Source organism: Hippocampus zosterae, chromosome 2 (assembly GCF_025434085.1).
Source record: "Hippocampus zosterae strain Florida chromosome 2, ASM2543408v3, whole genome shotgun sequence".
NCBI classification, from domain to species: Eukaryota; Metazoa; Chordata; class Actinopteri; order Syngnathiformes; family Syngnathidae; genus Hippocampus; species Hippocampus zosterae.
In genome coordinates, this window is record NC_067452.1 from 15,966,776 (window position 1) to 15,994,752 (window position 27,977).

At 42.0% G+C, this 27,977-nt stretch overlaps 3 protein-coding genes across 5 annotated transcripts in view; all 3 read right to left on the reverse strand.

The window, feature by feature from the left end:
* Positions 1–25,479, reverse strand: part of LOC127596218 (uncharacterized) — a 138,091-nt gene extending 112,612 nt beyond the window's left edge. Inside the window, exon 1 of one of the 2 annotated variants that reach the window (XR_007961415.1) lies at positions 25,388–25,402. The gene's annotated coding sequence lies outside the window, so the exon portion shown is untranslated. Of the gene's footprint in view, positions 1–25,387 lie in introns of both variants that reach the window. The other variant, XM_052058466.1, reaches the window with a different exon arrangement.
* b4galnt1a (beta-1,4-N-acetyl-galactosaminyl transferase 1a) lies at positions 2,018–19,861 on the reverse strand. The gene is made up of 11 exons (XM_052058434.1): positions 19,633–19,861; positions 11,921–12,135; positions 11,666–11,848; positions 10,763–10,869; positions 9,924–9,961; positions 9,624–9,804; positions 7,509–7,601; positions 7,235–7,422; positions 7,016–7,156; positions 4,738–4,975; positions 2,018–4,594 (listed from the first exon to the last, which is right to left on the reverse strand). The coding sequence occupies exons 1-11, from the start codon at positions 19,816–19,818 to the stop codon at positions 4,389–4,391; spliced, it is 1,776 nt and encodes a 591-aa protein (XP_051914394.1). The 5' UTR covers positions 19,819–19,861; the 3' UTR covers positions 2,018–4,388.
* Positions 25,480–26,126: 647 nt separating the features above from the next.
* tac3a (tachykinin precursor 3a) lies at positions 26,127–27,937 on the reverse strand. Of its 2 annotated transcripts, none has more exons than XM_052058464.1 (6): positions 27,797–27,937; positions 27,617–27,719; positions 27,424–27,453; positions 27,291–27,344; positions 26,911–26,977; positions 26,127–26,588 (listed from the first exon to the last, which is right to left on the reverse strand). In XM_052058464.1, the coding sequence occupies exons 1-6, from the start codon at positions 27,896–27,898 to the stop codon at positions 26,570–26,572; spliced, it is 375 nt and encodes a 124-aa protein (XP_051914424.1). In that variant the 5' UTR covers positions 27,899–27,937; the 3' UTR covers positions 26,127–26,569. The 2 variants fall into 2 exon arrangements, with proteins under 2 accessions (XP_051914424.1, XP_051914423.1); XM_052058463.1 differs by having other exon boundaries at positions 27,617–27,722; positions 27,797–27,930.
* Between the last annotated feature and the right edge of the window lie 40 nt (positions 27,938–27,977).

Consider the following 27,977-nt stretch of genomic DNA (forward strand, 5'->3'; position numbering starts at 1 on the left):
TTATCATCATAATTGACTTTGTGATGAGGAAGTCCATCACAGGGGCAAAAGTTGGTATCAAGTGGGGAGGGAGCAGACTAGCTGACCTGAAAATTTGCAGATGATTGGGCTTTGTTAAGTCACACTCAGCCCGCACTCCAGGAGTTGACCAACAATCTGCATGAGCACGGAGTTAAGGTCGGTTTACGAATTAGCCAGGAAAAGACCAAGGCCATGGCCGTCGGACAGCACCAACACCTTCAACCACTCACTCTACACCAACATGACAGAGTACATTGACAGCTTCACATATCTTGGGAGTAACATCTCAAATAAAGGTGGTGTGGAGAAAGACGTCAACGGTAGACTTGGTAAAGCTGCGCGAGTGTTCCAACGCCTCCGCAACATCTGGTCATCGAAAGCCATCACTATGACCACCAAGCTACGCCTCTATATGTCAGTGGTCATCCCAACAGCGATTTATGCCTGTGAGACATGGATGAAGACAGACAATATTACCAACAAGTTAGATGTCTTCCATCGGCGTTGCCGAAGATCCATCCTGAGGATCTCATGGAGAGACCACATCACCAACAAGGAGGTGATGAAGAAGGCAGGAGTGGCTGAACTGTCAGACATTGTCTCTGAAAGGAGAAGGAAAATGATCGGCCACGTACTCCGACTGCCAAGAGAGAGACCGGCAAGTGTGGCCATGGACTGGATGCCAGAGGGTGGAAAGAGGAAGAGAGGTAGGCCAAAGAAAACGTGGAGACAGACTGCCAAAGAAGACCTCAGTGAGATGGGCGTCAGCTGGCATGCAGCAAGAAGGGTCGCCAGTGACCGGAACAAATGGAGGAGACTCGTCGCCCAATGTTCCAAATAGGAGCGGGTGGAACTAACCAACTAACTTTTATAGCCGCACAGCTGTAACAAAGTACTGCATACAAAACATAATCAAAACTGACAAACTTAATGAGTAAAACAGAAAAAAAATTAATGTGTCAAATCAGTGACGCCACATATGGATGGACATCACGAACAGTCTATTTTGTTGTTGTTGTTGTTGTTTTTGCTTGCTTTGTATAACTTAAAGGGTCACCGAATGGACTGAACTGAACTTATACTTTGTATGGTAGGTCTACATGTAAAAATGACGTCGACAAAATTTATCACCCGAAGAAAAATCTGCAGGGATTTAATGATGCCTTTTGCCACAGGATTACCCACTTTTGGAGTGCAGCTTGTTATTTATGATATTTTCTTTCCATTTCAGTCTGCGCACATCACAGACGCAGTGAGGGAAGCATTGTAATACGTATTTTGTCCTGGGTTGGTTTGTCACTTTCTGTCGTCACCTGGTGCCTGAAACAGTGATTTATCGCCATCAAAATTCATATGCACAATCCTGAAGTGGTCCACTTCATCTTGTTAAAGTATAACAGAGATCTGCACAAAACTATGGATTTATTGACATCAAATGTGATCCCCTATGAGAAAAAAAACATGATCACCTCCGCGAACTCAAAACTATTGTGCCACTCTGAGGACTTGTTGAAGTGGTCTGCCTCCATCCAGTGGCCACAAGTTGAAAGCACAAGAAGCTCAACCTTCCCACTGAAGGGTGACAGGGCAGAGTTTATTGGAATTAAATTACATGCGCATCACGTTATCACAGTCAAAAGACTTCGAAGTAGGCAAAACAAAGCCACAGTCGAGCACAGTCAAAGCACTTGCAAATTATGCAATCTGCTTACTAATGCAGTATTTCACAAATGGTTGATACAACCAAACACGCGTTGTAATAGTAATTCATGCGCCAGATCAATGTATTTTACTGTAAACTGATTGCAGTCGAGGCTCCAAAGTCCAATGGACCTTAAGTTTGCCAGAGCAAAACAAAACAAACAGAACTATGTTCAATAAACAAACAAACAAACTCAAAAGTTGCATGAAGTAATTGCTATGCAGTAGAACTCCTAGCGTGCAAACTACAGCTTTGGAAGAGGCATCCACAGCATTAAACTCGCAGGGAATAATGTTATTTTTAGTTATTTGTGACTTAGTGCTGTATAAGAAAGCATTTCTTACACATTTTCTACTAAATAGGATACACAGTGATAAAGTGATGAAACAATTTTTAAAGTGTGCACTAATCCATGTTATGCATTAAATCTAACAAAACATGTTATTTGAATCTTTTTCAACAGTGTCTTCTTACTAAATCATTGCATATTATGAACAAAGAGGCTGACGTGTATCACCAACAAAGCTGTCTTTGTAATTTTCTCTCATTTTGGTTTGATTTTATGTAAGGTAGACACATTAAATGACAGTTCATTTCTTTTAATATTTTTATGATTGGTTAGAATGTAAAATGTGACTTAAATTTCACCTGTGTAGTTACTTGATTTTTGTGACATTGCCACTTTTAAATTAGAACTGAACTCCATCAAAGCTAATGTTGAAAAACAGCAGATTGCGTTTGACTTTCGAAGCTCCACTCCACCCAAAAATAAAAGTACACTTGATTTTCAAGTTGCACATCTAGCAAAATACATATTCATTTATCTAGCGCAGGGGCTGGCAACCCAAAATGTCGAAAGAGCCATATAGGACAAAAAAAACAACAACAACAAAAATGTGTTTGGAGCCGCAAAAAAATTAAAGCCTTCTATAAAATTTACAATGAAGGAAACACATACTCTATGTATGTAGGAGACTGGACTGTCTCCAAATGGTTTGTTATTCATTCCTTTGTTGTGTGTTCACAAATGCCCCCATAGAATTTATTTTGTGATTTCCTCGCTTGATTTTTTTTTTGGTGAATTATTTTCACTTTTCTTATTGTCAATGAAGTGATCATTAATTTCCGTTTTTCGGAGGCTGTCTTTGAACGCCTCTCGAGTCGAACAGGAAGAGAGAAGGCACGGAGTTGGACGCAGATGTGTGTGTTTGTGGAGGCTGTTAAAAGCACAAATAAAGTGTACGTTTTAAAACACCAACACCGCAGCTCTCCTTTTTCGGAGCTGCAATATGTATCTACATCTATTTGAGCTATACAGCCGAATATCAAAATCTTTTTCCATTTTCAAACATGTTTTATAAAGCTCCAGGGAGCCACTAGATGTCGCTAAAGATCTGGAGCCGCGTGTTGCTGACCCCTGATCTAGCGCTTTCACCTCACCTGCAGCTATAAAAAAAGCAATTTACAGAACAGTTAACATAAAATAATACGGTAATATAACACACCACATAAAACACGGGCGGTCATGCAATCATAATATTCCAGCCTTGTTGTTTGAAGCAGTTCTCGATGAAAGAGTAGAAAATCAAAGTGTCCTTTAACCACTGGAGCAGAGACGTCATGCTCCAAATGTGCACATGCCTGCTACGAGCTAAGTTTCAAAGTCAACAAGAAGCTGTCCATTGACGAAATATTGAAGATTTTTTTTCCCTCCTGTCCCATGTAAATCCGCTTCAATTCCAATTCCAACTCTCAGGTGGAAATCCACGCTTCACGCCAACGCTCCTCTCCCCTCATCCTCAGCTCCGACAAGCCATCCATCCAGCCGCACCAAGGAAGATTGTTCAACAGCACCAACACCTCCGCTAAACAAAACGGGGCTGTGAAAAATGCTGGCCATTACAGGTGCAAAACCCCCCACAAGGCTGTAAAACGATGACAGTCAAATAGTGCCGACATTCCTCCCCACGAAAATGAGCGCTGATCCACGCATGCTGCCGAATAGGCGTAACCATCAAGCATGTTAAACTAACGCATATAATTTATTTAGAGGAATGTGCAGGGAGATGACATCGATATATCACAGTTTAATCAAGTGCAATCAATATACCAATGTAATGTGTGTGTGTGTGTGTGTGTGTACTTGCGCGCGCGTGCGCGTGTGCTTACGTAATACTATGTAGCTCATGCGCCACAAATATCAACCACAAGGTGGCACAATAGTCAGTGGTAAGGCCACCCTGTGGAACTCAGATCAGGAGTCAAAACCAAGATGAAATTTTTTTTTATGTTGAATTGACTCAGTTAATTTTGTCAAGTGGTTGCGTTCAGCAAAGTCATCTGGGTCCAATTTTTAAGTGGATTATACTGTACACCTACTAAAAACAATGTATCTGAATCCAGGTGATTCTGTGAATGCAACCACTTGATAAAATACAATAAGAGTAAATTCAACACACCATTTCTTTCACTGCACACAAATGTCTTGAATTAACTTAAAGGATGCATTTTCCCTCCCATAGGTGATGTTCAAGAGGACAAACGGGACATTAACATTGTTGTAATACCAAAAAAAAAACCTCCACATGATTTGGCAGAGACAACAATAAATACATAAATACAAACATAATCACATTGCAATTAGCATGAAAAGGGAGGGCAGACGTCATGAATGCGAGGTCATGCATTTGAACCTGTTTGTGAAGTAAAAGGTTTCATCATGAAGGTCACTTTCTTGAGCGTATCGAAATTTTTTATAGGCCTTTTCAGATTTTGTTCCACTCCACGGCAGTTTAATCTTTGACGCGTGGTTTATAACCACGTCATTGCAGGAGCCGATGTGAAGAGAACCCAGCCCGTCAATGAAGAACTCTGTGGGGAGCAAAAGAACATTTTGTTGTAAGAAATGTTCTTTTCTCCCTGTTTTCAATCGTAAAACCATCTTGTTATTACAGCGACAATACAGCAGACATTTTGCTGGAGCCCAACCATTCATAGGTGCAGGCGCTACTCACCCAGATGGCCGTGGCGAGCCAGGCGGGGGTTAAAGCCCACCTGCTGTACTTTGTCAGTTCTCCCCATGAAGAAGTTGATAACAGCATCGGTGACCACACAATTGGGAAATCCCTTAATGGCATGATGGTAGCCGCGCCGAATATGTATACAGTCGCCATCTTCTCCCCCCGTTTCCACTGAAATGGTGTGACGGAAGGTTGAAGTCCAACCTGTTGCCTCTCGAACCGCACCCCCAACCTGGAGCATTCACAACGGCAAACAATGTGAAGGAAACGACCACAAAGCTCAACAAAAGGTGCAAGCGTAGACTGAAAATAGAAATGATGAATTTGACCAAAGATGTCAGCGGGGAACAAGTCGCCCGTGTAATTTTAGCATCATAGCGTCATTACCAAAGAAATTTAACAAACATGAATTTGGTTGCTTTGATTCAACCTTTACTCCACGCTCAGATTCCCCACACCTCGGTGCACCCGTATTTGAGGATAGCTGCGGCACAAAGTGTATGTCCAATTATGCACATAGCGGCAAATTCATTGCGGATTCATGTTTCAGAAAATGGATGGATGGATAAATGCGAGGACACTGCACTGTGTCTTCCGGTCATAGTTATTATCTGCAGATCCTGGTTTTATCCCAAAATTTGTGTGCATGTGCATGGTTGAAACGTCACTCCTAAGTGAATGATCAGTTTGGATGTTATGATTTTTGAAGCATTAATATGAAATATAATGTTTATGGAACACTGACTCCCATATGCAGACCCACTGTAATGTTCCTGACAGAAATGTATAAATGGGAACATTCAGATAAATTGTTCAGGAAGCGAATTTCTACTGGTTGGCAGCTCAGTAAATGTGATGCGGTCCAAGATGGTGCAACTAACTTTAGTACTGGTGCAATAAAATTAAAAAGTTAAGTGTAGAACACTAGCGGCATTTACTGGAGTGGCTAACACATCGGGCCATTATTTGATCACAATCAAATCCGCAGTTGTTCATCCCATAATTTCATTCATCACCATGTTACTCATGAACAGCAACTGTTAGGAAGTTGCAACAAAGGCGGCGAGTTTTCACAGCCCCACAGCATTCTTTGGCTTTGCAACGTAAAAATGCCTTTGTGTCCGTTTTGGTTTGCGGTTGGTTCATGTTCAGAGAATGCAAGAAACAAGAATGAATGTCAATCATTTTGTCAAACGGGAACAATGAACAAGGGAAGTTCCAGTCTGGTCGTTAGAGCATATATTGCGTGTTATCTCACCACAATTGTGTAGGACAAGGATGAGCAACGTAAATACTGGAAGGCGTCACCATTTTTCATTGGTGCGAACCAGATAGCAGATGAACAAAAATGTCATTTTAAGTACGGACAAAATTTGTGCATGTTTGCTTGCTTGCATAAAATTACCATTCGAGGATGGCACAAAACTGCCGAACAGCAAATGATTGCAAGTATATTGTGCATTTTTCACACAAACTTTTAATATTACTCAGATACTATGTTTGTCCTGTCTGCTATTCAAAATACCGAAATTATTAGGCCGACTCATGTTGTAGCATCGGGCAGTGTAACGCAACTATTATACCATACAATGAGTTGCAAGTGATGTCTGCTATTATCCACAAGAGTGCAGGAAACACGTTTCTAACATCCAGGCAGGCTGCGAGCGAGTGTATCAGTGAGACATCCCGGGATCCACCCGGCCGGTTTGATGGCCATAAACATGGCATCCAGACAAATCAATAATTTTTACCTACATCTTGAGGACAGTTTTCATTAATATATGATGGACACCAAATATGGAATACAAATGTTCACTTCTAAACTGTTTCTTTGTCTTGATCTAGATAAAGAATGAAACTCAAGGAAGCTTTGAGGTCAAGAGATTTGGTGTTGTAGAAGTTTGACTGATTTTTGTTTTCAACACGTGTGCTAGTTATGTGATTTTATTTTATTTTTCTTTCTCTAAATGTTTCAGGAATTAACGAGGTAGAAGATATGCTTGATGATTTTTTTACACTCCATTGTTAGGACTTCCCAAGGTGGGGTTTTTGATCAGTCTGTAATGGGTTTCTACCTCACCTGCACATGATGCATTTTTTGCTTTTTATATTTGAAATTTTTGTTCCAGAATGTGTCAATAATCAAAAACAACAGCAGCATTTATTTAAACAGAAGGGGTGTAACCCGATCAACATCACAGACAGGCTTCCGCCTTTGCACGCTGCGGCTGATTATTCAATATACATGCTCATTTTCCTGCATTCATCTTACCAGATCCAGACTGGTCCTCTCAAGAATGTCCACCATCTTCTCTAACTTGGTGTCTGCTTTGAAGATGAAGTCATCGTCCACCCAAAGCACATATTTGGTGGTCACCTGAGACACTGCCAAATTTCGCCCAGCAAACCAACCCTGATGATCAAACAAGGAGCGGTCATCGGCAGTGTTTACTCATCATGACATGCGATACTTAGTTGGATAAATACTGACTTTTTTGAATGGCATAATGAATTGCTCAATATGGGGTCCGGTTACTTGCTGAGGATGCTCATTATCATCTGCTATCACAATGGTGACAGTTGGATAATATTGCCGTATGCTGTCAATGAGATCTTGGAGTTTGTCATAACGTAGAAAGGTCTTGGTCACAATGGTAACAAGAGCGCTAATGTTGGTCTCTGTGTAGAAAACATTGATCACGTCTTTGAATATGACCAAAAAGAAATCAATTAATCAAACAATGCTGTAGAAAATGCTCAAAAACCTTTTGGATAGCCTGAGTTGTAAAGTCGTGGGACGGCGGGATGTCCAATTTTTATGGTGAAAAATGAGCTGTGACCTTGAGTTGCAAACTCAACTGTGGAGAAAAATACGAGTGCAATAAAAGCAGCGGTCAGATTTCACATTCCACACAATTGCCGTTCTTTGACTAACACCGCGCTTCCTCATCACCACCATTTTTACTGTTTGCAAAGGGTGTACAATGCATGTGGGCGCTTGGCACGCCCACATACACTAATGCATTTCAAGTTCGACCTATGACCACCAGCAAGGCATCGCTCAACCTTTCTTGAGCAAAGACACATATTTTAAAACAGAAAAAACTAGACTGAAATCATGGCAAATGTACCCACTCGGTGTAAAAATCTCTCCCTGATGTGTTCTATTATTTTTCACAGGTGGATCCGCAGAACCTTCTGCTACCCAGTGGAAGAGCGTTTCATGTGTCTGCTTGTCACATCTGTCCCTGAGACAAATACATTGGAAACTAAAAAGTCGACACATCCAGATTCAGACGCCAGGTTTTTCTGACTGTAAGGTAAGGCGGCCAAGAAAAATGATTTCACAACCTTTTCCACCGTAATTGTGACCTTTAACCTGTAGAACGCAATTAAAAAAGAATACTGTACATCTGTTTAACTGGCAAAGTTAAAAAAAAACAAAACAAAAAGATTTTGAGTGTACAAGTGTGCACACCCTACTGTGTTTGGAAGTAATCAATCACATTCAAAACAACCCATATTCAGCGAGTCAGCACACAACTGCCACCATTTAAAGTGCTTTTGAGTAACAGCAAATAAAGTTCAGCTATTGTATTCCTGACTTTTTATTATTTTGGCTTTACAGCAGAAGCTTGAGGTTTTCTCAAGTTAAAATGCAACAGCTCCAAAACAGCTGCTACAGGGTCATGTTTACCACTGTGTTGCATCACCTTTTCCTCTCACCACGTTCAATACATATTTGGAAAATGAGGACACAAATGTGTGAAGCTTTGTAGATGGAATTCCTTCCCATTCCTGCTTGATGTACAGCTTGAGCTGTTCAACAGTCCAGTGTCTCCGTTGTCATATTTTATGCTTCATGATGCGCCACACATGGGACACAGGTCTGGACTGCATCCAGGCTAGTCTAGTACCTGCACTCTTTTACTGAACATGATTTGTAAATCATGGTTTGTGTTTATTCTGTTGTTATGTTTAACACAAAGTTCCAACTTCATTAGAATTGAGTTTATACATACATTGATTCATTTATTATTATAATAATACCTTGACGATTTAGTAATAGGACAAATAGCATTTGAGTTATTGTTTCAGGCGTTGATGTATATTCTGGCCTGGCATATATGAGCCATCTATAGTCCACTTTCAAGTTCTTGCAAGTATCTGATGCACAGTTGATTGCATCTATCCGTCTGTAGTTTTGCGACCAAGGTTCAACCAAAGTCCCGTTATTGTTTTTCTTAAATGTTCCCATGAGAGCAGGGGTGCCAGTGGATTGTGTCATCATCGGGCCAAAGGCTGATCATTAACCATATAGTCCGCGAGGTGAACCACACCTTTTCAAAGTTTTAGTGTCTCTTCTATGTCTACCTTCTCTGGGGCAGGGCAAACACTGAAGATGTAAATTAGAGTAAAATCAGCATCAGGATGAGACCAGCATGGTTTGCTTATATTTGTTTAAAACAGGGGTGTCAAACTCAATTTTGTCGTGAGCCATGTCTTCCCTTGGAGGGCCGTTTATGACAGTGAATGCAAAAAATGTTTCATCGTTTCATTGTATTATTACTTGTGCAAAACAAATAATGGATTACTAGTTTTGAAATGAGCCAAGTCAACTATAGTTTATTCAATTATTGTTCAAGTGAGTGCAATGAGGCTAACAAAATTACTTCAAAATCTCAACATTATTTATTACACATGACAATTTGACATATTTCGGTACAGATTTTAGCAAGGGTCATGGAAGTTGACATGCATGATTTGCTTTCGCGGAACACATAATTTTCTGTGCCCCGAGCCTTGAGTTTGACACCCGTACTTTACAACGTCCTTATCACAGCAACAAGTGACATTGGTCCCATGTGAGTCAACTGCACCTGTGTCTGCGGTCCTGGGATGAAACACAGTGTTTGTATAGGTGATAAACTGCAACTGCCTGTTCAGGGCGGAGAGAAAAGCGCTTGAGACGATCATGTGAGGCTTTCCTTCTCCTTTAATCGAGACCCTCTCCACTGTGGCAGCGACATCAAAAGTCCCCAGTGTGGCAGTCAAATATACCTGGGGCGGCATTTCAGGAAAGACGGGGGGGGGGGGGGGCATTGAACATTTTTAAAGCTTTCTTGTTCGATGAATCACCAACTTTTACTGTGTATAAAAAGATGCAGACTTCACCTTACCGTATGGTTTGATGTTGCTTCCTCAATAAGACCCAAACCTAGAGCAAAAACAAATAAATACATAAATAAATAACACTCTGAACCTGTCACGAATAAGTGTTTGATGAGCACTCATCCAAGCATGACTTGAAATACAGGACTAGAGTGAGAATCGCAAAGTCACACATGAAATGATATTTTGCCAATGATAGAATGAGTGGTAGGTGTGTCAGTAAATTTTGCAGGTCCTCTTTCACCAGTGGCCACTCCCCCCCTCTGTCATCATCAGTCCATCACTACTTAATCGTTATTTTAACCGTGCTTCTGTCATTCAGTTAATCGCCGCTATTTTAGGCCCGTCAACCAGTCTGTCGTTGTCAGTCAGTCATCGTTATTTTAACCAGGCTTTTAAATACTTTATTAAATAAATTACAATTTGTCGCCATTATTTTAGGACCGCCACATCCATTTGTAGCAGACAGCCAATCAGCGTGAAGAACGTACTTACAACAGCACACACGTATGGGTTGAAATAAAAAGAATGTGGGACGATATAATTACAGTCTGTGAGACTGAAAGGGATACAACACTTCTTGCTTCCTTGACCAGCCGGGACAAAAAAAGACCATGCTTGGAAAACAGGGAGCGAGAAAGTTGACATATCTCGTGGGTGCATTGACTTGTTGACAGCCGTTGAACTGTCAAGCGAGATAGCATTTTTTTTTCCTGTCGGGGGAGCCCCTCCTCTTTTCCCCTCGAAACAACCCCGGCGTAATCACTGGCACACACAAACTCCCGACACCAACTGCCAGTATGCGTTTAATCGGACATGCGCCACAGTTTGGGAGTCTCGGCATTACCTGGTATGAGGATTGTGCCGAGGGGCCGCACTGCCACACCCTGGGAGGGAAACTGAAGAGGACTGTTAGCCTCATTTACAATCAGCACATCTGCAGGACTGGAGGACCTTCATACACACAGTAATGTGTGATAGTCATTAAAACACACACACACACACACACACACACACACACACACACACAAATACCCAACAGCCAACAGCAATTCTCAGTGTGCGAGTTGACAATATTAATACGTGTTCCAAAATACTGACAACTGGCCCTGAGTAAGCTCAAGGAAATCAGGAAACCTGTATTTCCAGCCAATCTCAAGTTTGAGATGATGCCTTTTTGGTTTTGGTTTCATTTAAACAGAAAATGACGACTGTGCCATTTCCTGTTCACTCGAACAGGTTTTACTTGCCAGGCCACAAAATCAAACAAGCAGGGCCCATTTTATAAGAGTTAGCAATAATCAAAACCTGTTGTTAAAAAAATACAAATAAAATAAAATCATTTGAGTCTACAGCAATTTGGCCCCATGTAGATGGTTAATTTCAATTGAAAAAACGTATTACTTTCCATGACAGGTTTTGCTGTGGAATTGTGGAAATATTCATTCGATGCGGTGCGGTGTCTGGAGCAACCATGCTGCCACTTTTGGGGCTATGGGCACCCCCCCCCCCCCCCCCGCACCCCTTATATGACATTGAATAGAAATTGAAATGGATTTGCAAATCATCGTATTCTGTCTGTATTTACGTCAACACACAGTCTTGACTTCACTGGAATTGTATTTGGTTTGTACAAATACAAATGTATTCTCATGAATGTGCAATAACAAGTTATTCAAAAGTTAAAGATCCATCATACCAACTTGTTTTCTAAAGACACCTGATACGGTGAACTCATATAGGACCTTACCTCATTTGAACACCGCTGTATTCTCGAGCTCGGCTCTGCTTCACACCCTCGGGGTCAGGATGGGATTGTAAAAATTTCAGGCCTGGGTTATGAGCCTTTACGCGCGGGAAGAACAGATTGGAGAAAGGCAGCTGAAACGTCTCCTTATCAGCCACACAGAAACACGTATTTCTTGCCAATCGACTGTATTGGAAAACAAATGTGTGATGACCAGGATTGACCAATGCAAAACATAATTTACTTATTCAAACCCACCATGCTACATCCTCTTTTATGTGATAGGAAATGTCATGATAGTCATTCAAGCGGTCTTGAAGTTGCTCCATGATGGTAGTCTCCAATTCATTGATCCTTCCAGGCCGTAGGTCAACTCCTAAGCCGCTTCCTGGACTCCGGCTATTTAACAGCACGACCAGCAGGAAACTGCTGATCACGAGCAGTCCAAGGCCCTTCTTATAGGACACACGCATCTGGAAGGAAGATCACAGCATACCCTATGTAGTCAGACAGTACATATTATTGTTGTCAGACAGAATGCTCCAAAATCCCAACTTTTCATGTAATCAAAAAACAAAATGCCAGCTTGTTTGAGTCACCAAACAACGTGTGGCTTAAGATGGCATTTCACCTTCTACTGCGACCATAAACCGCTGCACGCTTTGCGGGGAATCCCAAGGTGTTCCCAAGCCCGCCAGGGGAGATCGTCTCTCCTGCATGTCCTGGGCCGTCCATTGGGGGCTCCTCCCAGTGGAACACCTCACCCAGGAGGCATCCAGGACACTTACTAACAAGATACCCAAACCACCACATCTGGCTCCTTTCAATGCAGAGTAGCAGCAGCACGACTCTGAGCCCCTCCCGCATGACCGAGCTTCTCACCCTATTTTGAAGAGAGAGCCCAGATACCTTGCGGATGAAACTAATTTCGGTCCCTTGTATTCGGGATGGCGGCCCGGTCGAGTGGTTAGCACGTCAACTTCACAGTGCAGAGGCCGTGGGTTTGATCCCGGCATGTTCTCCCGGTCCCTGCGTGAGTTTTAAGATTAAGATATCCTTTATTTGTCCCGCAATGGGGAAATTACAATCAGAATTCAGAAAGGAAAACGCTGGGTAGGGAGAGGGAAAAAAAAACACGCTCGAACTATCCTCTTCTGAGGATAATTTAAGTTCAGGATTAAAAAAAAAGGTACTTGGGTTTCCTCCCACATTCCAAAAACATGCATGACAGGTTGATTGTGCATTTTAATAATAATAATAATAATACATTTTATTTGTGGGCGCCTTTCTAGAAACTCAAGGACACCTTACAACAAGCAGTTAAAATCACGAGTACAATGTTAAAAACTACATCAAATAAGATAAGAAAAAATACAACAAAAATAAATAAATAAAAATAATGGCTTTATGGTCTGAGTGAATAGGCTTGTCGAAACAGATGTGTTTTGAGGCGGGATTTGAAATGTGTTAATGAGGCTGTATTACGAAGGTCAGCGGGGAGTGAGTTCCATAGCTGGGGAGCAGAGCGACTGAAGGCTCTATTTCCCATGGTGACGAGGCGAGCAGGGGGGACAGAGAGGAGGACAGAGGAGGAGGAACGAAGAGAGCGGACAGGCGTAGGAATATGGATGAGGTCAGATTTTAAATTATCCCTAGGTGTGAGTGTGAGCACGAGTGGTTGTTCGTCTTTGTGTGCCCTGCGATTGGCTGGCAACCGGTTCAGGGTGTCCCCCGCCTACTGTCCGAAGACGGCTGGGATAGCCCCCAGCATGCGCCGCGACCCTAGTGAGGATAGAGAGGTTCAGAAAATGGATGGGTGGATGGATGTATTCAGGATCACATTGCTTCAGCTATGACCATAGGTCAGGGTAAGAAAGGAGATCAAAAGATAAGTCTCATGACCGCACCAATCCACCTGTTGATCTTGCCCTCTCTTCTCCCCTCACTCATGAATAATACTCCAAGATACATGAACTCCTCCACTTGTGGCAGGGTCACTGGAGAGGTCACTCCACCTTTTTCCAACCGAGTACCATGGTCTCAGATTTGGATGTGCTGATTCTTATCCCAGGTTGCACGCTCGTCGACTGGTAAGCATGAGCACCTCACAGTCCAGAGGTCATGGGTTTCCTGTTTGGAGTTTGCATGTTCTTCTCCCATAAGCGTGGGTTTTCTCCAGTTACCCTGGTTTCCTCCAACATTCCAAAAACATGCACGGCAGGTAAATTTAATGCTCTAAATTGGCCCTTGGTGTGACTGTGAGTGTGAATAGTTGTTTGTCAATGGGTGCCCTGTGATTGGCTGGCAACCAGTTCAAGGTGCACCGCGCCTAAAACAAATCAGAGAATGAATGGATGGATTCTTCTCAACTGCATCGCTTAACACTCAGCTGCAAACCGCTACTGGGAGAGTTCAAAATTATGGCTTGATAATGCCAACAGAACCACAGCATCTGCAAACATACCTGCAGGAACATAGTATTGTGGGCGCCAAAATGGATCTCCCAATGCCTTGGCTTCACCTACAAATTCTGTCTGGTAAAGGTTAGGAAAAAACCTTTCCTCTTGGGCCCCCTGTCTCCTTATCTGAAATCAACGGTCTCAAACTTGGGCCTTAAACTGGACAGTGATTTCAAACTCGATCGGCAAATTGGTGCCGTTGTTAAATCCAGCTTCTTTCACCTTAGACAGCTGGCCAAAATAAAACCTCTCCTCTCACATGAACATTTTGAGACAGTAATTCATGCTTTTGTCACATCCCGGCTCGATTACTGCAATGCCTTGTACTCTGGAGTCAGCCAGTCCTCCATTAAGCGCCTTCAGCTGGTCCAGAATTCCGCTGCTCGCCTCTTGAATGGTACTCGTAAGAGGGAGCATATAACTCCTACTCTGGCTTACCTTCACTGGCTCCCCATTCATTTTAGAGTTGTTTTCAAGATCCTCCTGTTTGTTTTCAAATCTCTGAATAATCTCGCGCCACCTTACCTCTCTGAGCTCATCCGCCCCCAACACCTGCCCGGCGCCTCAGGTCTGTGGACCAGTCTTTGTTAGAAGTACCAAGAACTAAACTGAGGCTCAGAGGGGATCGAGCCTTTTTTTCTCTTTCTCCTTTCTTCTTGATACATACATTCTTCCTGCTGGAGGCTGTAAATTTCTCCAGTGTGGGACGAATAAAGGATATCTTATCTTATCTTATCTTATCTTTTCTGTTGCTGGTCCCTCTCTCTGGAATGACCTCCCACTGAACATTCGGCAAGCCTCTTCGCTGCCCATCTTCAAAGCCCTCCTCAAAGTGCGACTCAGCAGTCGATAGTCCGCTGCTCTCCGCTGTGCGTACATCAGCGCGGACGTGTACGCACGTACGTCTTTTGGCTTCAACCAATCAGTGCTGACACAACGGACGTGACACATCAAAGCGCTTTGATCTATGACAACCGCTAAGCTAGCTTAGCCACGACAACAGCAAAGTTAGTGAGTTGAGACGACATGACGCTCGAGGTTGGACTGACACGCTCTCTCCATTAATCCGTGTGTCTCTCTTCTTATTCTTATTCTATAAAAAAATATTTTTCTACAAACAATAGATGTCCTGTCCACATCTTTTTTTTCGTCCCACCGGGGTTTAGCCAGTGTGATTATAGAGACCAAAAATCTCTTTAGTCGCTCCTCTTCCAAGAGTTCCTTGTTTTGTAAGTATTTTGGTTTTCCAATTATTCACGTCTGATTTAAGTTTCGGGTGATTCGGGTATTTGCCATTTCGTTTTGTGTCTTTTCGGGTATCAAATTTGCAAGCGCTGCATGTTCATATTTGGTTTTCCTGGCTCTTTGTCAGCAGTGATTTCAGTTTATACTTTGGTGGTAAATATTTTTGTTTGGTAGTTTTAAGATGGAGGGTAGCGGGTCAACACCAGTCAACCCCCCGTCCCATGAAAGCTAAGACAAGTAAATATGACGGAAGCATCTGTAACGCTTGGTTTGACTGTGATGCCAGTGGGAGACGGACGAGGAAAGACCGGTGTGTTAACTGTGTCTAAAATGCTGGCCGAGGACAACATGAACTGGACTAAATCAAAGGCGGCACTTGAAAGACATTACATCTCAATGACGCTGATAAGCCGCTGGAAAAGTTGTGCACTGCAAAACGTGCTCATCTAGCCATTAATTTTGATTTTTTTAAAAATATTTTTTTTTATTCAATTATGTTTTGTAGACTACAGTGTTTTATATATTCTGCTCCTGAGTTAATGTTGCTGAACTGAATTTGATTTAGTATTTTCTTTACTTATTTAATTTTCGTTTTCAGAATCGTGCAATGGTTCAAATTTTGCAATATGTTGGTCAAAAATGTTTCAACAAGGATTTTTTTTAATTTCATGCCAATTGATGCATTTAAAATCTCAGACTAAAAAAATAATGTTCAAGTTATTCTTTCCTGTAAAGTCAACTATTTTCTTTAATGGTTTTTTTTTCCCCCCTAAAGATGGCGCCCGAGTAGGCAGCCTTCGGCAAGTGCTCTTCAAGAGCCTTGCTTTTTTGTTCTTTTTTTGGTGTTTTTGTCTTTTGTTTTGTCACATGTTGTTTGTTGTTTCATCGTGCGGACCTGATATGGACTGTTTTCAGCGTTTTTTGGCCACGACATTCGTCAAAGGAGAAGCATCTGTGCTTGGTGGCTGCGCCTTCTCGGCAGCACGCCTGTACCAGCACAGATTTTGGTTGGGAGGAATGTCGGTGCCATTGACTGTCGGTGCTGGACAGACCTGGGGCGCTTGTGTTTTTTGCGCCTGTAATGGGCAGCATTTTTCACAACCTCGTTTTGTTCAGTGGCTATGTTGACGCTGTTGGACAGTCGGCGTTGGTGCGGCTGAATGGATGGCTGCTGAAGTTGAGGATGAGGAGAGAGGAGCGTTGGCGCAGAGCGCTGATGCGCATTTGGAACTGTGAGTCGCCGCTTAGAATTGAAATGGATTTCCATGGGACAGGAGAAGTGAACCAATCTCTTTTCGTCAATGGATGCTACAGCTTCTTGTTGACTTTGAAACTTAGCTTGTAGCTGACGTGTACACATTTTGAGCATGACGTCTCTGATCCACTGGTTAAAGGAAACTTTGATTCTCGCCTCTTTCATCTCAAACTGCTTCAAACAACAAAGCGTGTGATGGAAAAGTGGTTATGCCTGCATGACTGTCTGTGTTTTATGTTATGTGTTGTGTTTATTGTTTTACTTGATGTTAACTGTTTTGTTAAGTGCTTTGTTACAGCTGCCGCTGTTGTGAAAGCGCTATATAAATCAGCATGTATTGTATTGTATTAATAAGAGGTGGGGGGTGCAAATTGTTTTCTTCTTGTTGGGCCAGTGGGGGAAAGGGGGGGGGGGTAACAGAAAATAATTGAGAAACACTGATTTAGAGTGTTCCATTAACCCACCATGCATGTTTTTGGACTATACCCCGTACAAGTGAATTGATTCAAGATTAAACATTCAAGTGCCAAAAAAAGAGAATACGGTTGCACAAGTCAAAACTTTCATCAGTGGTGATGTTCCTTTGTTCAGAATGAAACAGTCGCATGTAGGCTCGTACTCTGATTCACCCCAAGTCAGGCTCCGCTTTATGACATGCCGTATAAGCACGGAAATGAGTCATGCATGATGCAGCAAAACACGATAGCATCTGACTAAAGCAAAAGGACATTGTTTGGTGTTGGAGTCAAGGTTCAGGAACACTGTTGTTGCGTATGCGGAGAAACATTTCTTAAGCAAACACATCTACTGTACTTATTGTCTCACGTAATTTTAAAAAAAAAGTATAGTTACAAAAATTGGAAATTGTGGACGTTGTGTCCAGCGGGCTAAAGAGGAAAAGAATTGTCTAGATCAGGGGTGGCCAACCATCAGAGACTAAGAGCCAATTTTTTAACGTGTTGCTGCAAAGAGCCACATCATACACATGGGAATCCCTTCCTCGCGCGCGCACACACACGCGCACACACGCACGCACACACACACACGCACGCTCGCGGGTGCCCAACCATGCACGTACGCACATATGCACTCTCTCCACGATGAGAAACAGCTCGAACAAAAATGAAAGCTAAAAACGCAAACACACAAATCTTTTTTCCCACCAATTTCCTCCTCCCACCCCTTGCGGTTTGTTGGCTCCTGGTCGAGTGCGATCGACGTATTGGGCCCCCCTGCCTTAAAAATAGGAAGTAATTCACTGACTAGCTTAGCGCAGTTATTTGTGCATGAGCGGTGATTCAGTCATCTGATTGGTTGCCTTCTATGTCCATCAAGTAACGGGATTGATGATAGGCTGACGTAGTACGTCTGTGTCTTTAGCGTCTTTGTTTGAATGGCAGCGCCACTGCCAAGGTGTTTTCGACGCTAGTCATGTGAAAGCCCTGGGAGCCGCATTGAATCAGCCAAAGAAATGATGCAAGACATTAAATCCAAATCGAATGTATCCAAAAACTAGAACTGCTTTGGGTTTTCAGATGACATCATCAACTAGTTGTCTTGACTCTATTCCATTTGGTGAAATCTGTTCAAACTGAGTTCCAGCAAGTAATGAACTGCTCACTTCACTCAGGCAAGTTTCCGCAAGAGTCAACTCAACTTTATTTATCGAGCAATTTAAAACAACTACCGCTGTATACAAAAGTGCTGTGCATAGAGCAAATATCATATATACAACAACAAACAATAAGACAGTAGAAGGCACAAAAACAGTCAAAAGTAAAATCAAGTCTGAGTCATAAGCCATAGAGTACAAATGAGTTTTGAGACGAGTTTTAAAGATGGGCAGCGATGGGGCTTGCTGAATGTTCAGTGGGAGGCCATTCCAAAGAGAGGAAAAGCCTCGGTCGCCTCTGAGCCTCCACTTAGTTGTTGGTACTTCTAATAATGTTTGGTCTGCAGACCTGAGGCAAGTGTGTAGGGGCGGAAGAGCTCAAGAGAGGTTAAGTGGGGCAAGGCCATTTAAAGATTTGGAAACAAATAGGATCTTAAAAAGAACTCTAAAATGTATCGGGAGCCAGTGAAGAGATGCCAGAATACAAGTTATGTGTTCACTCTTACGAGTACCAGTCAAGAGGCAAGCAGCAGCATTCTGGACCAACTGGAGACACCTACTGGAGGATTGGCAAGTAAAGTGCATTACAGAAATCCAGCCGGAATGTGCCAAAGGCATGAATTACTGTTTCAAAGTGCTTGAAGTGCTATAGCTCGGGTTCTGACCACAACAAAGAGGTCAGAAAATATTATTCCATTCCTAAAGGCTTTATGCTAGATCTGAGTGAGCTGAAGAGCAGATTTGAAAATTCTGCTACTCGTCGATAAATCACCGTTTCCTGAATACATTAAAGAAATGCTGATTGCATATAAACCCAGGAGGGCTTTGGGATGTGGAGACTCAGGTCAATTTGTGGAGCCCAGAACTCAAAGTAAACATGGTGAAGCTGCAGCTGAGGACAAACGCAATAAACTGCCAACTAAAGTGAAGTCAGCCCCAGGTGTCAAAGCTTTTAAATACAGGTTAAAAACTGATTTTTGATTAAAGTCCTCTCAACAGTTTCAAATCATTTTTGGATCTTTTAGCTATTTTAGAAACCTACTTTTATTTCTTGACTTTTAAATGTTTTTAAAGCCTTAAACACTTATACGTGTTTAAATTGGGTCAATGTACATTGTGGTCATATTTTTGTGAGCTACTTTAGTTTTCTCTGCTTTACTTTTGAATGTTAACTATTATGTTTGTGAATACTTCAAATCGTTGTCATTACTTGTGTGAAGCACACTGCGTTGCATTGTGGATAAAATGTGCTAGATAAATAAAGACGGTGTTGCCTGTCCCTTATCAAAGTGTGTTGAGTTGAGATGTAACAATTTCAAACAACAACATGTGGTCTGGCATAACCTTTGACGAGTCTTTAGCGTTTGCGTTGTCTTCAAGCAGCGTGTGGAAATCTTACCGTGGGGCAGCAGATGGAACACCTCGTCCGGTCTTGTGATCCGACTTGTGGGTGCAAAGGCGTGCGCATGGAGATCTTTGCCCAAAGTGCTCGTGGTATCTTGAGGGCGTGGCCCTTCGCCACGGCCTGACGTTTATCGACGCCGGTGCTCGTCTGTCGTCTCAAGGCACTGCGGAAGTTCTCCATACAGCAGGAGCGCAACACTGACCGCGGGGAGCGTATCAAAGAAGGATGTCCGGGCTGGTGCGCGCTCATGTGCCTCAAACCTGTGCTTCCAAGAGGAGAAAGTCACTTGTTGGCGGGAACGGGGGCGTTTCTCGACACCCAGCGCCATCAAAATGGAAAAAAAGTGCCAATAGCTCAAGCCATATCGATGGCAACACTCGCAAACACATCTTTCCATATCATCCAACAAAGGCAGAGAAAATCGGAAAAGAACGTCTTCATTGACGTGAGTGATGATGTTAGACTTCTTGTCTCCAAGCGTAAGACAAATGTGTGAAGTGTGGTGATTCACCCAATTTGCATTTCAATGCATGAATAGAAGTGAGAAATCAGATATAGTTACCATGATCATTGGGGCAGGGCTAACATTTATCGACATTTCAGTTGCTCGGCTTAATGGCGAAGATGTGCCCTTTTGAGGCTGAAATTGCACGCTCTTGTTGAAACAGGATCTTGTGACAGGCCTTACAGCAGAGGGCCATGTCACATATTTGCTTTGCAATATGTTCGATGTACACCAACTTACATCTAAACGCGGTATTCTAATTCATATTGCATTTGTGGACTATGAATTAGAAGAGGCCAAGAGACTGCCTTTTTGTCCTGTACTGCCACCTGTTGTCAACTGACGCAGCGGCATTTGAAATGCCATGGTCAAGTAATTTCAGCTCAGCAAAATGTTGTTTTTTTCTTAGACTTGATCCTGCTTGTATTATGAGTGTGCTGAGCAAGGTTCTGGATATGGATATGCGTGCATTTTTTTCATAAAACCCTGACTGTGAATGCTATGATGAACAATTGTGTCTCAGTTGTCCCGTAGCGGGAGTTATAAGCATTCGCATGCATGTGAGGGACTACACCGGGGGTGGCCAACTCGCGGCTCGCGAGCCGCATGCGGCTCTTTGGCTACTTCAATGCGGCTCCCGGGCTTCCACACGACAAGCGTCGAAAATGCCTCGGCAGTGGCGATGCCATTCGAGCAAGGTGCTAAGTACACAGAACATCCTACGTCAGCCTATCATCAATCCCGTTACTTATCATCAATCCCGTTACTTGATTGACATAGAGGGCAACCAATCAGATGACGGCATCGCCACTAATGGGCCATGCCTAATGCGCAAACAATGGCGCTAAGCTAGTCAGCGAATTACCTCTGATTTTAAGGCAGGGGTGCCCAATAGTTGATCAGAATCAACCGGGAGCCAGCGAACTGGTCCCAAGTCGACCGCAAGGAGTGGGAGGAGGAAATGTGTGGGAAAAAATAAGATTTGTTTGTATCATTAGCTTTCGTTCATTTTTGGCCCGTGTGTGTGTGTGTGTGTGTGTGTGTGTGTGTGTGTGTGCGTGCATGTGTGTGCGCGCGCGAGGAAGGGTATGATGCGGCTCTTTGCAGTAACACAGTAAAAAAATTGGCTCTTCGTCTCTGACTGGTTGGCCACCCCTGGACTACACTTTAGAATTAAACCCAATTAAATGTGTATTTTTCAAGTACTAATAATCATCACCCTGTTCAAAGCTGGTGTTTAGTTTGTAGGTGTCTGCTCTGTTTTCAATGTGTCAGCCCTGTGATTCACAAGTGATGTACACTATTCCTGTTTTGACATTTTCTGACTGGATGCACACATCATATAAGCCTACTTAAAATTAAAAGCAATTAGTTGGCTGTAACAACAATTATTTCAGAATAAATGTTGCCAATGTTGTTGACTGCATCTGTAACTTGAGACCGAGGAAGGAAGCTGTGAAACAAAAAAAGCTCCTTGGCGTCATTTTACGGAAAACCCAAATAACCTTGGCCTCAGCAGATGTCACCGTGCAGCTCCCAACACAGGAAGAGGAAAGAGTGAAACTACTGCTTAGTACAGTAACTTGTATTTGGTGGTGACTGAATCCTCTTGTGGAATTTCCCTCCCAGCCTAACATACCGTTTTGATAAATAACATGCCAGGTTGTGTTTTGGTAGAGTAATGACGTGAATAGTGTAAACATTCAAGTAATATGGGTAAATAATCTACCCTGCAACCCCTCCTGTCACATCATACATAAAATAATAACAATAACAATAAAACCCACAAAAAAGAATTGCGTTTTTCTGGGGAATCTGATAGGTGAAGTTGTGATTAGTGATGTGAAATTATCATTCTTTTCCATCTTAATGACAACAGTGAGTTCTTGTTTGAATTGCATAAGGTTATTGTGAAAGAATGGAGTGAATGAAACTATTCTAAAGTTGCAAACATCAAAAAGTCTACGTTTTTTATTTGACTGAAAGGGTACAGTAGACGTAATCCTTCGCTGATTTACTTGGCTTTGATTGGACCTACATCTGGCGGCCAAGAATGTTAGAACACCATGCTCATGTGCTCATCAGTGCTTTTCCTATTCAGACTCCACCGAGTTTTCCAATACAGTATGTGTTTATAAACTGCATTACGGTAACACGCTGTGGACATGCTGCCAAATTAAAAAAAAAAAGCCAAACAAATATGCGAGCATCAATGCTTTCGAAATAAAAATTATATGAGACAATCTACTTGTAATTACAGAGATGAAAGTCCTCCGGATTTTCCAGGAATTCCGGGTTTTTCACATTTTTATGAAAATCTCTCCGGAGAATTGAGGAAAATTTGCCAAAAAATTAATCCGGATATTAGTTGAAAACATTGAACGAAGACGCGTTTGTGTTCGTTGTTTTGCTTTCACAAATGTAGCAATGTTGAGACACTAACATTAGAAACAGTAAAGAGATTTTCGTCTCTTTATGAACACACTTGCTAAACCCCAGTGGAAAGAATAAAAGACACAGTGAACAAGACAGTTGTCGTAAAAAATACATTTGGACAAAAAGGGAAACACACTGATTGGCAGAAAAACGTGTCCGTCCAAATTCGAGTGTCGTCTCGGCTCGTTTTCGTTTAGCTGTTGTCTTGTGTGACGTCGCTGCGTTGGCGCTGATTGGTTGAAATCAAAAGACGCGCTTGCGTACATGTTCGCGCTGAAGCACGCACAGCAGAGAGCAGCGGACTATCTACTGCTGAGGCTCGCTTAGCTTGAGTGGCGTCGTCACAACAATAATACCCTCGACGCGCATTCTCATGGCCTCGCCATATCTCGGAGATTTCGAAATTTCGGCGAGAACGTAAGCCACAGAGGGTACACGTGTGCACACAAAAGGAAGATTAATCATTGAATGTCGAGTATTTGAATAGGGTTTTGTGGAAACTAATTCATGCGTGTTCGGCCAAGTGTGTGTGTGCGCGCGCGTGTGTGTGTGTGTATACACACATACACACATACACACACACACACACACATATATATATATATATATATATATATATATATATATATATATATATATACACACACACACACACACTGAATATTTTTTTTCGTTTTTTTCCCGGAATTTTCAAAAAAGTCCACTTTCATCTCTGTAATTACTTAACCTTTCCACTTCTACAATGTACCGGGTGGTACTCAGGAAGCTTCATTTCGAACTGATGTTGCATTTCAAACTATTTGAAACCTACAAATAGCATGTGATTGCCATTGCCTCTGATTTTGAATGGAGTTGTTCCACTTCTGGGCGATAGCTAACTAGGCTTTTCCAAGTTGTATTATCTGGAAGTTTTATTGAGAACTGGTGTTGCATTTTCAAATAAAGGTCCCAAAAAATTTTCATGTGACTACCATTACATATCATCACCATCATCATCATCATCATTGGTTATTTTTCCTCGGGTGTTTCTTGTATATCAATTTAAAGGCACATGATGAAACAGAGATGGCTGATTCGTTCAAAGATCATGTTTGTCATGTACTGCAAAGTCATCAAGACTGTTTTAAACATTTACGATAAAAGTTTGATTTTTGGGGGTGTGGGGGGTTATAAAAACATTATAAACTTGCCCATTAAGTGTTGTAAACTCAACAACAAAATCAAGAGCACTAAATAAGAAAGAGGTTCTGGGTGTCAAATGTTAACATGACACAGGTCATGTTAAGGTTCTCTTTGGCTGGGTGAACCTGTTGGTGCTTGAAAGCCCTTTGACGATACTAGCGTAGCCTGTACTACCGGAGACAAATTCCTGCGTGTTCTTCATACTTCATATCTGATTCTAATTTAATCTCATGAGTGTGCGCCTGCACTAAGAGGGAACACATTTATTTGTCTCTCAGCAAGGTTGCACTTTCTGACTGAACTTGCGCTACAAACTGGACGTGAAACATTATACAAATTTGCTATCATGGCAGTGATGACAGGTGAATTGAACGCGTGAGTATCTGACGCATTTAAATTGTGCACCTGACCTGCAGCTTACAACTCGGACATTGAAATAGAGACAAATTTATTTGAAAGTGCATGATTGCATCGGAGACAAAGCCTTGTCAACAAAGGGATAATTGGCCAATTTATTGTTGATGATGCAACTCAACACATTTGCAATTCCTATGAGACAGATCCATTACCGATCCAGCCAGCCATTGAAGGGCCAGTTTATTTATCCTGCAGAACCTGGAGAACAGACCAAAAGACACGCATTGTTTTTTATGGTCAAATCATGATTTGATGGTTTTGCAAACAGAAGGCAAACTGTTGTTGTCATTTTACAGTGCTGTTGTGTGAAAGACTATTAAATTCACTGCCAGCCACTTTTGAGCATTCTGACATTTTCAAGACCGACAGGGTATTGCGGTTAATGTTTATTGATACACCAAACTACTGTCATCCTTTCATTACCCCCCAAAAGTTACATTTGATTCTGCCTTTTTCTGTTCTTTTCTAATTATCAGTTGATAAAATGCAGCCATTTCCCTCAGTGAACTCACAAATTATGCTGATATCATATCTAAAACGGGGCATCTGCTGGTGAGTGTGCGTCATTAAAGTTGTGTCCAAGTTTGACATTTGGAATGGAGCAGTCATAGGCACCCTTCCACCCGTTGCCGCTGAAGAAGACGTCATTGACGTACAAATGAAGGATCAACTGATACATGGCGAGCATATGCAAACTAGTTGTACATGTGCGCAGTATTTTCTCAATTCTTAAATGAGTGTCTTTCACTTTTCTCGGTATGTATATGAGTATATCTGTCGAAACACAATTCTCCATCTGTCCATTTGCAGAAGCACTGATCATCATTAGGGCCAACCAAAATACTTTGAACTTAAATGACAAGTGGTGTATTAATATCAAGACGAGCGGTGATAAATATGTTGTAATGCATTCTAGACACGGATAAAATAAACTACTGACGTAAAGTAAAACCTAACATAAACATACTGTTTTACTGTACTTCCTCAGGAAGAATTGCTCATGTACAGTCTGTAGTGCTCCACCGACTACCCAAATGTGTGTACAAGCCACGCTAGCAACATGGTTACAGATCCATACAACAGACAAACCCGGACCTCAGTCAGAAAAGCCACTGATGCGAGAAGTTAGTTGATTGCAACAACGGCATAAGCACGAAAGGTAAAAAAGTGACATTTCAGTATGAATCTTACATGCTCAATGAGTTTTACATGTGTGCACACCCTTGATAACCAGTCTCGGGGAGTAATACATGTATATGATGTCCTGTGTGTGTTTGTTTTATTCCAGCTCCAGCTGGAGTGAAGGGCGTTTCTCTCCTGCAGGCAGGTGCGCCTGTTCCTTGCTCCCAATCAAGGCCTTGCCAAATATTTAAGGACTGCTAAATTGCCAACTCTCTGTTGGATTATTGACCTTGCTCGCTGTCCTGCCTCAAGTGTTATTTTCTGGACCTTCTTGCTCATGTTCCCAGTCGCTCTTGTCTGTTTAGATTCTGGTTTCGTAAGGGTTTTTGTTTGAAATCCCCCACAGCCCCAAAGACAGCTGGGTTCGGCTCCGGGGCACCCCGCGACCCTTGCAAGTATAAAGTGGATCGGAAAATGGATGGATGGAACATGAAGATGTTTTCCGGAATTTCGCTTAATCCATGTTTGACATCATCAGTATGAACATTCCAGTCTTCACCCAGAGCAGTGTATTCTTGGCACATGCTATCACTGTGCATGCCTGATTAAACACCACTTAGTCATGCGCATCATTTTGCGCATTGTAGTGACACAGGGCATTTTATAAATCATCTGACAGAGATACAATATGGTGATACAATGACCCACAGAGGAGTGAAGGATTGTCATCGATTCATGCCCTGATTCGGACAACAAAAATACACAAAATCATTTCTCAAAGTGATGTGTCCAGTACAAGTACAAAGCCACACGACTTGCATTGAGGGATGTGGAATATTGATTTATTTGTATTTTTTTTCCATTAATACTTTCCTCCAAATTTTGGAATGTGAAATTTTTTTCAATATTGCGTTTCTTTTCACTGTGCCCTGAAATACGCAGCCAGCAGGAAAGAAAAACAGCCAGATACAGGATGTATTCTTCCATGAGGCACCTCATACTTTCATATAAGCGCGTAAGCCCCAAATTTACAAATCATTATTGAATCCTTTTTGTCGAGCAATTTCAGGAGAGCAATCATAGCTGTGTATTGAGTATTCACCATCACAGTAAAAGAGCACGTATCAAAGTAAGTTTATTTGGAACGTTGAATCAGGTAGTGAAGAATGCGTGTTCTATTTCATTGGCTGCTTGGCAGATTTCTAATGTGATTCGTGTTCTCAGTCAAGCGGCTCCTTCATTGTGAGGATGTTTGTGCTTCCTGTTCTGTCACAGCCCATGAAGAAACCTGCAGCAAAACACATCAGGCAGTTGTCATCTTGAGAATTTCTTTTTGAATTCCACTTTTTACACCAATAGTCACATGATGCTCTCAAATGGTCAGTTTATGCGTTGATTGCACACAATCTTGTGTGAGCAGAAGCGCTATGTGGTTTTTTTCTTTGACCAGCCCAGGTTGTACCCCGCATTTCACCTGCAATCCCATGAGGGCAAGTGAAAAAGAAAAAGGATGGATGCATGGATGATGAATGGTTTTGTCTTTCAGTGGAAAGCTTCAGTGAATGATGGTGCACATTCTGTAGGCCCATTGAAAGGGGAAATTCCCTCACCTCAGCCTACACTTATTCAGAAATATCCCTCTCCTCTCTGGGTATGCTCTCCTCCAGGGACCGCTGTCTGAATGGAAAACAAAAAAAGTGCCATATCGAGAGACATTGGCCACAACATTAGAAATGCCTGCAAAAACTTAACATCAATGACACCTCATTTTCACTGTGAGGCTAATTTTTAATAGTCCTTCGCTACAGTTTGCAGTCAGATATGTATAAATTGAGCGTTATTAACTTTGTAATTGCAGGATTTTTATAGAGCTCTTATATTAAATTGTCACCTATTAGACCGAGCAAGTGTGGTCTAATACTGTATTGTGATTCCTATAATTGTGTATTGTCCAAGATGATAAAAAAAAAAAATCATATGGCACACTCACTAGGCTCAGAATTTCTTCTTCCCATTAATCCAACAAAGATGTCATGCATTTCCCCTAAAAAGAGCGAAAACAGATTGTCCTTGAATATGCACACACGAAAAAATAAATAAATTCAGAAGCAACAATTACTTACTTTTTAGTGGGCGTTGCACCGTGTTTGCATCTAAACAATTATTGCAAAGAAATATATTTAAAACAATGGTTAGACACATGTATATGTATACAGTATATTTTAGTATAAATAGAACTCTCTCTCACACGCACATGTGTGTATGTACCTGTATGACTGAGTGTGAAAGAGAGGGACAGATTTTTTTAAAACTCACCAGCAGCATCTCTTCTGCCCATCAAACCTACAAAACTGTCATAATCCAAATCGCTATACCTCCTCATGAGGTTCCGTTTAGGATTATTTATTCCCAGATTTTCCTGCTATGAAAAATCAGTCATGTAAAACAAGTTAATGTCTGGACAATGTCGGGATCGGGGAAAAAACAACAACTTACAAGTGAAGTTGGCTTGCGTGACTCGGGATCGTCGCATTTAGACCGACTGCATCGAAGTTTGACGAGAAGGAGCAGAAACACCAGGAAAAAATGTCTTCTCATTTTCCCAGCAACACCTGCAAAATATTATTAGCGTAACCCCTGCCATTAAAATCGATTTACTGCCATTCTTGTCCTTTTC